This window comes from Oncorhynchus masou, chromosome 24 (genome assembly GCF_036934945.1).
Source record: "Oncorhynchus masou masou isolate Uvic2021 chromosome 24, UVic_Omas_1.1, whole genome shotgun sequence".
NCBI classification, from domain to species: Eukaryota; Metazoa; Chordata; class Actinopteri; order Salmoniformes; family Salmonidae; genus Oncorhynchus; species Oncorhynchus masou.
This window is the reverse complement of record NC_088235.1, coordinates 100,721,123-100,734,906: the sequence shown is the minus strand read 5'-3', so window position 1 is coordinate 100,734,906 and position 13,784 is coordinate 100,721,123. Positions and strand designations below refer to the sequence as shown.

Here is a 13,784-nt window from a genome sequence, read left to right as displayed (position 1 = left end):
GGATTGTGAAGATGAACGGGAAAGGCACTGGAGCAACGAACCACCCTTGCTGTCTCTGCCTGGCCAGTTCCCCTCTCTCTACTGGGATTTTTTCCTATTCACCGTGCTTCTACACCTCATTGCTTGCTGTTTGGGGTTTTAGGCTGGGTTTCTGTACAGCACTTTGAGATATCAGCTGATGTAAGAAGGGCTTTATGAAATACATTTGATTTGAAAACCATCAAGCGCTATGATAAAACTGTCTCTCATAAGGACCGCCACAGGAAAGGAAGACCCAGAGTTACCTCTGGTGCAGAGGATTAGTTCATTAGTTACCAGCCTCGGAAATTGTAAGTAACAGACACATCAACATCAACTGTTCAGAGGAGACTGGGTGAATTAGGCCTTCATTGTCGAATTGCTGGTAAAAAAAACACTACTAAAGGACACCAATAAGAAGATGAGACTTGCTTGGGCCAAGAAACATGAGTAATGGACATTAGACCGGTGGAAATCTGTCCTGTGGTCCAAATGTGCGATTTTTGGTCCAACCACCGTGTCTTTGTGAGACGCAGAGTAGGTGAACAGATGATCTTTGCATGTGTTTACCACCGAGAAGCATGGAGGAGGAGATGTGATGGTGTGGGGGTGCTTTGCTGGTGACATGTTCAGTGATTTATTTAAAATTCAAGGCACACCTAACCAGGATGGCTACCACAGCATTCTGCAGCGATACGCCATCCCATCTGGTTTTCGCTTTAGGTTCTAATTTTCAGAGTAAATAACTCACAGACACTAGAGAAGCTTAACCAAGTGTAATTCTTCCCAATGGGACTATACAGCTTCATTCAGACATCACGTTTCCACCACCACAAGTATATATACTCCAATTTAGACACTCCTCCTTCTCTCCAATCATTACATCTTTTATGGTCTGACAGGAAGACGAAGTGATAGGATAATAAACCATTGTTTCTCCCTTTAGGGAAACTGACCTGACCTCAACCCCCTTGAAGCCTAATCCAAAGATCTCCACCCGTCTCCCCTCATCCCACAGCCATCTGTCTCCTACGGATAACCATTAACTTCTGATGTAAAAACCAGTCTCTTTCACTCCTTTATATGCTATGCTTCTGGGTATAACAATGTCTCTAGCATAGCAATGTTCAAAATTTCACCCCAAACCCAACAGCATTTAGTGGGACTATCATTTGTTTTTCAACAGAGCAATGACCCAACACACCCCCAGGCTGCATATGTGCTATTTGACCAAGAAGGGGAGTGATGGAGTGCTGCATCAGATGACCTGCCCTCCACAATAACCCAATCTCAAACCAATTGAGATGGTTTGGGATGAGTTGGACTGCTGAGTGAAGGAAAAGCAGCCAACAAGTGCTCAGCATATGTGGGAACTCCTTCAATACTGTTGGAAAAGCATTCCAGGTGAAGCTGGTTGAGAAAATGCCAAGAATGTGCAAAGCTTTCATCAACGCAAAGGGTGGAACATTTTGAAAATAGTACAAATAAAGAAATATACCCTTGAATGTGTTGCCAAACTTTTGACTGGTACTGTATATCAGAAAAGGGACATGTTTGATCTTCTGAAAAACTTATTGGTCAAGCTCAGGCACTTAACTGTTTGGGTGCATAATCCTAACTGGGTGGACATGTTGAGCCTAAATTAGCGATAGCTCTGTGAGTGAGCAAGATTGAGCTAGCATAATGGTGAAAACTTGAACAGAATTTTAACTGCTCTATGAAACATATTTTAACATTTTAAATGTTCTCTATAATTTAGCCTAACAGGGTGGACATTGATGAGTAGGACATACAGACTAACAACCTGAAACATGGACACATAGATATAACTGAGTGTTTATATTTATGTAGCTTTGCACCATAGTTTTCCCACACTTCCTGAATGTGGGGTCATTATAGGAAGGTGTTGTTTTCTAAAATGGAGAATTACAACAAACTAATACACTGGAAAGTGGTATCAGGGACACACAGAATGTTTTAAATAAAATAATACAATAATCATGAAAAAAAACATTGATGAAAAATACTTTAACTAGGATGATAAAATAGTTAACGTAAAGGTTTGATATATTTTATTATTATATGGCTTAAATTTCTTGTAGAAGTTGATAAATATCACCTGGGGACATGGAAAAAAACATATCCACTGACAAAAAAAAGTGTAATAACATGAATACAATTCCCTTTCAGGATCCATACTTGTGTGTTAAAGTAGACACCTGACCTTAAATTTAAAGCCTTTTGGAATCCACATTTTACACTAAATAAGAACATATCATTCCTGGAACAAAAAAGGCACTGTATCATAGGAATGACCCTGCCAATTAATTTAGCAGTCCTCTCGATCTGTGTGTTGTTGGCCCCAGCCCAGCTCCAATAGTGTAGACTCTATAGAGTAACAATTTTCTGCTGACTCATTAACCCACTTATGGCTTTCTAAGATAGGAACCACCAAAGTCATGAATACTTGTTTTACTTATGATATTCTGTGGTAGCAGACATAGATCATACAAAATTGCAAAGAAAGAAAAGAAAACAGCATCAAACAGGCTAATGTGATAAACATTTATTAATTAAGTAAGAAATGAAATACTACAGAGCCAGGCAATCACACAATGTACTGATGAATCAAACAGCCAATCCAGTCCCAGGTCTGCTTAATTTATTTCAATCTTATACGTTTTTTGTTCAGCATCTTATCACAATGTTTATCTGAATATAAACAGGATATATTTCACACTTTTGTAACATTTTGTAAATCATTAGCACTCACAATCATAGCTAATGTCAAACTAAATCGGACTAAAACTTAAAAGCATCAAAATAAGGAAAATGGGTCAAACCAGGTACACTACAAACGTCAATGAAATAATGTGTTCAGGTAATGAATGAATGATACAGTAGCTGCTGATGGTATTCAATGTATACAAAGAGTCATCCCATCCATCGTTGTGACAGCAATGTCATTCTCTGTACAGATGAGGGGGCTGTCCTCTCCCTTCTCTGTGGCCAGACAGTCACAGTGTAGAAATAGGACTGAAGACGCGTTCTAAGCAGACTACATTGCAAAAATCACATCATATGATATAGGATCTGATGCTCGGCTGCACACTCAATGACATGGTACACAAACATTGGACTGTAATTTAAATGTAGTCAGCCTGGAAGGCCACCCATATGCTTGGTTCTTATGAGAACTTAGCTGCCTGGGGAGGGGGTCCCAAGAAACCTCCAGCCTGCTTGGTGGCAGCTCTGGAGGGGGCCAGACCCAGCATCTTCTGGATGTTCTGTGGATGGATAGAAACAATATTTACATAGCAAGTAGACAAACCAAGGATATTTATGAGAAGTCCCAGTTCTGGAAAGTTGTGAACCATAAGCTGTTGAATGTGGAATCATATTTTAAGAGATTGGGTCTGTGGAAACCTTCAACTTCAAATCCATAAATTTATGTCCTTAACTCTTTTTGTTAGCCAAGTATTTGCTACTCTTGTCAATATACTGCAACCCATGACAGGTGGTAAAATAGTGTCAGTTGAGTTACCTGTCTGATGGACATGGTGCAGAGAATGTACAGGAAGATGAATGAACAGTCAGTGAAGTCCTCGCCCAAAAGGTTGCGATGGGAAAGACCCTGAATGTAGGACAGTGGGACGAATGGCAGTTTGGCCACCACCCTTCCATCAAAGCTAAAACCAGACAATGATATTAGCACGTGGTGGGTAAGGAGGTGCATTGAATGACTAACTTTGAGCTGAGAGCGATTGCTTAACAAAAAAACCTCACAATGAACAGTGAGTTGTTTGTCATCATAACAGAGTAGCCACCCGTGCCACTAGATCTAACAGATTGCATTTGTCATTGTCTTTACACTCACATGGAGTTGAACATTCCCATCAACGCTGTGAAACAGAAGCCAATGGCGAACATGGACTTCATTCGTACCTGTAACACAAGACGGGAGGACAGTCAGATGAAATGTGGTCACCCCTTCATCAAAGAAGCTAGATAGCAAATGAGGAAGGAATATACAGGGTGTTGGCTTGTTTAATTTGTATGACAAAAAAACACATTTCTCTCACCATGGATAGATCTCTGTTGTTGTTCTTCAGTTTCTCCTCTTGTCTCTCTGAAGTTCAAATTAAAACATTGTGTATGGGGACCATATATTATTTTATATACACCAACTGTCATATCTATTATCGTAATAGTCTTGTCAAAATTATGATGAGACGATAGCTATGGTCCAGGAAAGCTTTGGTCCAAATACATACTGTATAAACACATGACTCTTCTTTCTTACCAATCTTCTTCTTCTGTTGACGTCCTGCAGATTCTGTAATGGTTTCCTTCTTCTTCTCCACTGTAATATTCAAATACATATACTGTATAAAAAAAATAGTTTTCACTACAGAGCCGTCACCCTTGAAAACAACAACAGTAAGGGTAGGTAACAACACATCCGCCACGCGAATCCTCAACACGGGGGCCCCTCAGGGGTGCGTGCTCAGTCCCCTCCTGTACTCCCTGTTTACTCATGACTGCACAGCCAGGCACAACTCCAACACCATCATTAAGTTTACTGATGACACAACAGCCTGATCACCGACAACGATGAGACAGCCTATAGGGATGTCAGAGACCTGACCGTGTGGTGAAAGGACAACAACCCCTCCCTCAACGTGATCAAGACAAAGGAGATGATTGTGGACTACAGGAAAAGGAGGACCAAGCACACCCCCATTCTCATCGACGGGGTTGTAGTGGAGCAGGTTGAGAGCTTCAAGTTCTACAGCTGCAACATCGAGAGCATCCTGACTGGTTGCATCACTGTCTGGTAAGGCAATTGCTAGGCCTCTGACCGCAAGGCACTACAGTGGGTAGTGCATACGGCCCAGTACATCACTGGGGCTAAGCTGCCTGCCATCCAGGACCTCTATACCAGACGGCGTCAGAAGAAGGCCCTAAAAATTGTCAAAGACCCCAGCCATAGACTGCTATCTCTACTCCCACATGGCAAGCAGTACCGGAGTGCCAAGTCTAGGACAAAAAGACTTCTCTTTTTACTGTTGTTTTATTTCTTTATCTACCTATTGTTCATCCAATACCTTTTTTGCACTGTTGGTTAAAGCCTGTAAGTAAGCGCTTCACTGTAAGGGGGGGGGGGGGGGAGTCTTATGGCAACCCGTCAGGATGCTCTCGATGGTGCAGCTGTAGAATCTTTTGAGGATCTCAGGACCCATGCCAAATATTTTCAGTCTCCTGAGGGGGAATAGGCTTTGTTGTGCACTCTTCACGACTGTCTTGGTGTGTTTGGACCATTCTAGTTTTGTTGTTGATGTGGACACCAAGGAACTTGAATCTCTCAACCTGCTCCACTACAGCCCCGTCGATGAGAATGGGGGCATGCTTGGTCCTCCTTTTCCTGTAGTCCACACTCCTCTCCTTCGTATTGGTTACGTTGAGGGATAGGTTGTTATTCTGGCACCACCCGGCCAGGTCTCTGACCTCCTCCCGATAGGCTGTCTCGTCGTTGTCGGTGATCAGGCCTACCACTGTTGTGTCGTCTGCAAACTTAATGATGGCGTTGGAGTTGCCATGCAGTCATGGGCACGCACCCCTGGGGAGCTCCAGTGTTGAGGATCAGCATGGCAGATGTATTGTTACCTTCCCTCACCACCTGGGGGTGGCCCGTCAGGAAGTCCAGGATCCAGTTGCAGAGGGAGGTGTTTAGTCCCAGGATCCTTAGCTTAGTGATGAGCTTTGAGGGTACTATGGTGTTGAAGGTCTACAACTGTTGTAAGGTCTACCTGTTGTATTCGGTGCATGTGACAAATAAAATTTGATCCAAGAACTGAACAATGTCATCTGTGTGTAAATTGTGAAAAGCAATGAAAATGTATTTAAAGACACTCACATTTCTTGCTTTGCTTTTCCACCTCTGCCTTCAGACTCTTGTACTTTGCAGTACGATACACCAACACCCATGTAATTCCTTAGGATGGAGATGTTTAAAGGTTAGGCAAATACTACATTTAGAGCAATCAATAAATCAACATATCAATGAATGTGCATATAAAATCATGCATGTGTATTAGATGATGCCCCAATCATCTGATGAAACATAAGCTCTGTCACTAACTACAAATAACAAGTATGCGGTTATTATCATTAGTACACCAATGGTGACCATCAATCAATTACATGTATTTCATAAAGTCATTTTAACATCAGCCGTTGTCACAAATTCGTTTACAGATACCAATGACCTGGCCGAGAGCTCGCAATTCTTAGATCTGATGGCTGTAGCCTCATAAAGACAGACTCCCACCCAATGTTGTGTCCCAAAGCTAAGAAGCGTCGTGCTACTCATGCCCCGGATTAAACAGGTTTCCAAATGACAAAACATCTACAGCACTCAGCGTTAACCAAATACATCACGAATATGTTTGATGGTTGCTAGCCAAAATTAGAAAGTCAGTATCAGGTTGCTAGCTAAAGTCAGCCAGATAGCTTAGCTAAAATTAACGTTGGCTAGCTACTGTAACGTTAGTTACGTACCCTCAGCTAACAGAGCTGTGCAAACAGAGATGAAAACAATAAGAATAGTGTCTGCGAACATGGTTGTCATTTTTGTAGGTCGTATCACGATCCCTTTCCTATGGTACTGAACGTGGCTAGAATTTATCAGCAAACTCAAGCCGCATTTGAGTATGGAATTTGATGTCAGCAGCAACTGCAAATAGTAGTTACAAGTACACGTCACGAATACGGGAGTAACTTCCGGCTAGCGCTTCCGGTTAGTAAATCAACATACATCAACGTAGAAGAGGCTAAGCGAGGTAGTAGTGTGCAACTGCTTGTAAGTATGTCCCTTAAGGTCCTTGTGTAATTGTAATGTGATATTGTACCCCCTAGCTCGATTGCCCATTGTTTCTAATCTATATATACTTGTGTTCCCTCATGTACTTTCTGTATTGATTTGTTGTTAATATATATATATATAAGTAGTGTGCAACTGCAGCCCAACATTTGTGGCGTTCCTGCATCTGCATGAACCCCCACCCCCCCTCGAGGTTCCTGCATGAATTACGCCCTCACCCTTCCCGCTTGTGTTACACTTTGGAATGTGGGTCAAAGGGGAAATAAAAAGTATTATCTGAGTTTTTTCACCCGCCTACCTGTCATCCCTGCCTCCCGCTAGGACTGCAGTTTAACCAGGTAGTCCTAAAGATGACACCGGGACACAGCAGGCGGGACCAGCTAACTAGCACATGGTGCCGCTAACTAGCAAGCTATCTAGCTAGTTAGCACACAGTGTTAGGACTAGCTGGCTAAGCTAGCACACAGTGTCCTTTTCTCCCGCCTGCCGAACACCTGCCCTCTCTTGTTAACAAAACTGCGGGATTATATCCTTCCTGTTTGGCCCTGTCCGGGGGTGTCCTCGGATGGGGCCACAGTGTCTCCTGACCCCTCCTGTCTCAGCCTCCAGTATTTATGCTGCAGGAGTTTATGTGTCAGGGGGCTGGGGTCAGTCTGTTATATCTGGAGTACTTCTCCTGTCCAATTCAGTGTCCTGTGTGAATCTAAGTGTGCGTTCTCTAATTCTCTCCTCCTCTCTCTCGGAGGACCTGAGCCCTAGGACCATGCCCCAGGACTACCTGACATGATGACTCCTTGCTGTCCCCAGTCCACCTGGCTGTGCTGCTGCTCCAGTTTCAACTGTTCTGCCTTATTATTATTCGACCATGCTGGTCATTTATGAACATTTGAACATCTTGGCCATGTTCTGTTATAATCTCTACCCGGCACAGCCAGAAGAGGACTGGCCACCCCACATAGCCTGGTTCCTCTCTAGGTTTCTTCCTAGGTTTTGGCCATTCTAGGGAGTTTTTCCTAACCACCGTGCTTCTACACCTGCATTGCTTGCTGTTTGGGGTTTTAGGCTGGGTTTCTGTACAGCACTTTGAGATATCAGCTGATGTACGAAGGGCTATATAAATACATTTGATTTGTTTACAGACATATTATTTCACTTATCATTTACTGTATCACAATTCCAGTGGGTCAGAAGTTTACATACAAGTTTACATGCATATTAGTTGACTGTGCCTTTAAACAGCTTGGAAAATTCCAGAAAATTATGTCATGGCTTTAGACGCTTCTGATAGGCTAATTGACATAATTTGAGTCAATAGGAGATGTACCTGTGGATGTATTTCAAGGCCTCCCTTCAAACTCAGTGCCTCTGCTTGACATCATGGGAAAATCAGAAGAAATCAGCCGAGACCCCAGAAAAATAATTGTAGACCTCCACAAGTCTGGTTCATCCTTGGGAGCAATTTCCAAACACCTGAAGGTACCACTTCATCTGTACAAACAATAGTACGCAAGTATAAACACCATGGGACGACGCAGCCATCATACCGCTCGGGAAGGAGACGCGTTCTGTCTCCTAGAGATGTCTCCTAGAGATGAACGTACTTTGGTGCGAAAAGTGCAAATCAATCCCAGAACAACAGCAAAGGACCTTGTGAAGATGCTGGACGAAACAGATACAAAAGTATCTATATCCACAGTAAAACGAGTCCTATATCGACATAACCTGAAAGGAAGAAGCCACTGTTCCAAAACCGCCATAAAAAAGCCAGACTATGGTTTGCAACTGCACATGGGGACAATTATTGTACTTTTTGGATAAATGTCCTCTGGTCTGATGAAACAAAAATAGAACTGTTTGGCCATAATGACCATCGTTATGTTTGGAGGAAAAAGGGGGAGGCCGAAGAACACCATCTCAACCTTGAAGCACGGGGCTGGCAGCATCATATTGTGTGGGTGCTTTGCTGCAGGAGGGACTGGTGCACTTCACAAAATAGATAGCATCATGAGGATGGAAAATTATGTGGATATATTGAAGCAACATCTCAAGATATCAGTCAGGAAGTTAAAGATTCATCGCAAATGGGTCTTCCAAATGGACAATGACCCCAAGCATACTTCCAAAGTTGTGGCAAAATAGATTATGGACAACAAAGTCAAGGTATTGGAGTGGCCATCACAAAGCCCTGGCCTCAATCCTATAGAAAATTTGCAGGCAGAACTGAAAAAGTGTGTGCGAGCAAGGAGGCCTACAAACCTAACTCAGTTACAACAGCTCTGTCAGGAGGAATGGGCCAAAATTCACCCAACGTATTGTACGAAGCTTGTGGAAGGCTACCTGAAACGTTTGACCCTGTCACGCCCTGACCATAGTAAGCTGTTTTTTTCTCTGTGTTGGTTGGGGCATGATGGTGACTTGGGTGGGTCATCTAGGTAAATTTGTATTTCTATGTTGGCCTGATATGGTTCCCAATCAGAGACAGCTGTTTATCGTTGTCTCTGATTGGGGATCATATTTAGGCAGCCATTTCCCCTTTGTGTTTGTGGGATCTTGTATACATTTAGTTGTCTGAGTGCACAGTCAGTACCTTCACATTTCGTTTGTGCTTGTTTGTTTTGTTTTGCTTTGCCGAGTTTCGGTTTTATTAAAAACATGTGGAACTCTACTCACGCTGCGCCTTGGTCTAATCATTACGATGAGTGTGACAGACCCAAGTTAATCATTTTAAACGCAATGCTATCAAATACTAATTGAGTGTATGTAAACTTCTGACCCACTGGGAATGTGATGAAAGAAATAAAAGCTGAAATAAATCATACTCTACTATTATTCTGACATTTCACATTCTTAAAATAAAGTGGTGATCCTAACTGACCTAAGACAGGGAATTTTTACTAGGATTAAATGTCAGGAATTGTGAAAAACTGAGTTTAAATGTATTTGGTTAAGGTGTATGTAAACTTCCGACTTCAACTGTAATTGCTAATTTCTGGATTTGGATAATTAGTGGTTATCGGCCCAATTCAATTGGCACAGTGTCATCCAGGTTAGGGGAGGGTTTGGCCGGCCAGGATGTCCCATCACATTCTATTGACTCCTGTGGCAGGGTTGTGTTTCGGAGAATGCATGGCTCTTGACCTTCACCTCTCCCAAGTCTGTACAGGAGTTGCAGTGATGGGACAAGACTGTAACTACCAATTGGATATCATGAAATTGGGGAGAAAAAGAGGTCAAAAAATAAAAATACACTTCTTGCCTTGTCTCTCAGATCGTTTAGAGCTTTGTGGGAGTTACCTGTGGCGCTGAGGTATGTATTGTTTTTTGTGTGCTTTACGGCAACGGTGTCTAGATGGAATTTGTATTTGCAGTTCTGGCAACTGGACCTTTTTTGGAGCACCATTATTTTTGTCTTACTGAGATTTACTGTCAGGGCCAGTTTTTCCCAGGTCTGACAGAAATTGTGCAGAAGATCTAGGTGCTGCTGTTGGCCCTCCTTGGTTGGGGACAGAAGCACCATATCATCAGCAAACAGCAGACATTTGACTTCAAACTTCTAGTAGGGGAGGCTGCAGACTCTTCTAGTGCTCTCGCCAATTATTTGATATACAGTGCATTCGGAAAGTATTCATACCCCTTGACTTTTTTCAAATTTTGGTAGGTTACAGCCTTAACCTGAAATCGATTATTTTTTTTAAAATCCCATCATCAATCTACACACAACACCCGATAATGACAAAGCAAAAACAGGTTTTAGAAATGTTTGCAAATGTATAATTTAAAAAAACTGAAATATTATATTTACATAAGTATTCTGACCCTTTACTCAGTACTTTTGTGAAGTACCTTTGGCAGTGATTACAGCCTTGAGTTTTCTTGGGTATGATGATACAAGCTTGAACACCTTTATTAACATAGTTCCTCCCATTCTTCTCTACAGATCCTCTCAAGCTCTGTCAGGTTGGATGGGTAGCGTCGCTGCACAGCTATTTTCAGGTCTCTCCAGAGATGTTAGATTGGGATCAAGTCCTGGCTCTGGCTGGCCCACTCAAGGACATTGAGACTTGTCCCGAAGCCACTCCTGTGCTGTCTTGGCTGTTTTGCTTAGGGTTGTTGTCTTGTTGGAAGGTGAACCTTCGCCCCCAGTCTGAGGTCCTGAGCGCTCTGGAGCAGGTTTTCATCAAGGATCTCATTACTTGCTCCGTTCATCTTTCCCTCAATCCTGACTAGTCTCCCAGTCCCATAGGGATGGTGCCAAGTTATCTCCACACGTGACGCTTGGCATTCAGGCCAAAGAATCAATCTTGTTTTTCATGGTCTGGGAGTCCTTTATGTGCTTTTTGGCAAACTCCAAGCGGGCTGTTATGTGCCTTTTACTGAAGAGTGGCTTCCGTCTAGCCACTCTACCACAAAGGCCTGATTGGTGGAGTGCTGCAGAGATGCTTGTCCTTCTGGAAGGTTCTCCCTTCTCCCAGGAACTCTGGAGCTCTGTCAGAGTGACCATCGGGTTCTTGGTCACCTCCCTGACCAAGGTCCTTCTCCATCGATTGCTCAGTTTGGCTTAAGCGTCCAGCTCTAGGAAGAGTCTTGGTGGATCCAAACTGTTTCAATTTAAGAAGGATGGAGGCCACTGTGTTCTTGGGGACCTTCAATGCTGCAGAAATGTTTTCGTACCCTTCCTCAAATCTGTGCCTCGACACAATCTTGTCTCAAAGCTCTACAGACAATTCCTTCAACCTCATGTCTTGATTTTTGCTCTGACATGCATTGTCAACTGTGGGACCTGATATAGACAGATGTGTGTTTTTCCAAATCATGTCCAATCAATTGAATTTATCATAGGTGGACTCCAATTAAGTTGTAGAAATGTCTCAAGGTTGATCAATGGAAACAGGATGCACCTGAGCTCAATTTCGAGTCTCATAGCAAAGGGCCTGAATACTTATGTAAATAAGGTATTTTATTTTTATGTTTAATATATTTGCAAAAATGTAAAAAAAAACTGTTTTTGCTTTGTTATTATGGGCTACTGTGTGTAGATTGATGAGGAATTGTTTTTATTTAATCCATTTTAGAATAAGGCTGTAACGTAACAAAATGTGGAAAAAGTCAAGCGGTCTGAATACCTTCCGAATGCACTGTATATGTTGAAGAGGGTAGGGCTCAAACTGCATCCCTCTCTCACCCCACGGCCCTGTGGAAAGAAATTTGTTTTTTTGCCAATTTTAACAGCACACTTGTTGTTTGTGTACATGGATTGTATAATGTATGTTTTTCCCCCAACACCGCTTTCCATCAATTTGTATAGCAGACCCTCATGACAAATTGAATAAAAAGCTTTTTTGAAATAAACAAAGCATGAGAAGACATTGCCTTTGATTTGGTTTGTTTGTTTGTCAGTTAGGGTATGCAGGGTGAATACGTGGTCTGTTGTACGTTAATTTGGTAAAAAGCCAATTTGACATTTGCTCAGTACATTGTTTTCACTGAGGAAATGTACAAGTCTGCTGTTAATGATAATGCATAGTATTTCCCCAAGGTTGCTGTTGATGCATATCCCATGGTAGTCATTGAGGACAAATTTGTCTCCACTTTTGTGGATTGGGGTGATCAGTCCTTGGTTCCAAATATTGGAGAAAACACCAGAGCTGAGGATGATGTTAAACTCTTTAAGTATAGCCAATTGGAATTTGTGGTCTGTATATTTTATAATATAATTTAGGATACCATCAACGCCACAGGCCTTTTTGAGTTGGAGTGTTTTTATTTTGTCCTGTAGTTCATTCAATGTAATTGGAGAATCGAGTGGGTTCTGGCAATGTTTAAAAGTTGATTTGAAGATTTGTATTTGATCATGTATATGTTTTTGCTGTTGTTCTTTGTTATAGAGACAAACATAATGGAGAAGTGCTTTGGGGCAGCAGGTAGCCTAGTGGTTAGAGCATTGGTCCAGTAACTGAAAGGTTTCTGGATTGAATCCCTGAGCTGACAAAGCAAAAATCTGTTGTTCTGAACAAGTCAGTTAACCCGGTAGGAAGTCATTGTAAATCAGAATTTGTTCTTAACTGACTTGCCTAGTTAAATAAAATAATTATCCATACATCTCTGTTTTGGAGAGATAACAGTTCCTGTTGTTGTTTGTTTTAGTGTGTTCCAAGTGGTTAGATTATATGGATTCTTCAATTACATTGATCTGATTTCTGACGTGCTGTCGCTTTATTTCCTCGTAGTGTATTTCTGTATTGTTTTAGTGATTCACCATAGTGAAGGCGTAGGCCCTGGTTTTCTGGGCTCTATGTTTTTGGTTGGATACGTTTCTCAATTTATTTCATAGGTTTTTGCATTCTTCATCAAACCATTTGTCAATGTTGTTAATTTTCTTAGGTTGTCTGCTTGAATTGTTTAGATTTGATAGCGAAGCTGAGAGGTCAAATATACTGTTTAGGTTTTCTACTGCCAAGTTTACACCTTCACTGTTACAGTGAAATGTTTTGTCCAGAAAGTTGTCTAAAAGGGATTGAATTTGTTGTTGCCCAATTGTTTGTTTTTGTAGGTTTCCACACTACTTTCCTTCCAACTATAGCATTTCTAAATAGTATTCAGTTCCATTAGCTTTGATGCCTTTTGGATGAGTATTGCTTTTTTCAAGTAGACTGTGATTTTGCTGTGATCTGATGGGGGTGTCAGTGGACTGACTGAACGCTCAGAGAGAGACTAGGGTGAGGTCAGTGATGAAGTAGTACTCATGCCAAGGGATGACCTATAGGTGTACCTATGGTAGGAGTCCCCTCGAAGCCTACCGTTGACTATGTACATACCCAGCGTGCGAGAGAGCTGCAGGAGTTGTGACCCGTTTTTGTTGATTATGTTGTCGCAGTTGTCTCTA

The 13,784-nt window shown here is 42.0% G+C and overlaps 1 protein-coding gene and 1 long non-coding RNA gene across 2 annotated transcripts; one reads left to right on the top strand and one right to left on the bottom strand.

The window, feature by feature from the left end:
* Positions 1-2,569: 2,569 nt before the first annotated feature.
* tmco1 (transmembrane and coiled-coil domains 1) lies at positions 2,570-6,801 on the bottom strand. The gene is made up of 7 exons (XM_064935875.1): positions 6,580-6,801; positions 5,936-6,013; positions 4,322-4,381; positions 4,101-4,147; positions 3,896-3,963; positions 3,563-3,707; positions 2,570-3,305 (listed from the first exon to the last, which is right to left on the bottom strand). Exons 1-7 carry the CDS (start codon positions 6,647-6,649, stop codon positions 3,207-3,209), a joined length of 567 nt encoding a protein of 188 aa, XP_064791947.1. The 5' UTR covers positions 6,650-6,801; the 3' UTR covers positions 2,570-3,206.
* A 29-nt stretch (positions 6,802-6,830) lies between these two features.
* On the top strand, positions 6,831-12,265 carry LOC135513135 (uncharacterized). Its single transcript, XR_010451494.1, has 2 exons — positions 6,831-6,880; positions 7,647-12,265. It is a non-coding gene; the product is annotated as an uncharacterized LOC135513135 (long non-coding RNA).
* The last annotated feature ends 1,519 nt before the right edge of the window (positions 12,266-13,784 follow it).

What these genes read in the sequence shown, in the direction of transcription:
- tmco1 (XM_064935875.1), bottom strand. Translation starts at nt 6,649, where the DNA reads ATGACAACCATGTTCGCAGACACTATTCTTATTGTTTTCATCTCTGTT. An exon ending in ACAACAGAGATCTATCCATG is followed by an intron (nt 3,964 to 4,100) that starts GTGAGAGAAATG and finishes CTTGTGTTACAG; the next exon opens with GTACGAATGAAGTCCATGTT. An exon ending in ATGGGAATGTTCAACTCCAT is followed by an intron (nt 3,708 to 3,895) that starts GTGAGTGTAAAG and finishes GTCTGGTTTTAG; the next exon opens with CTTTGATGGAAGGGTGGTGG.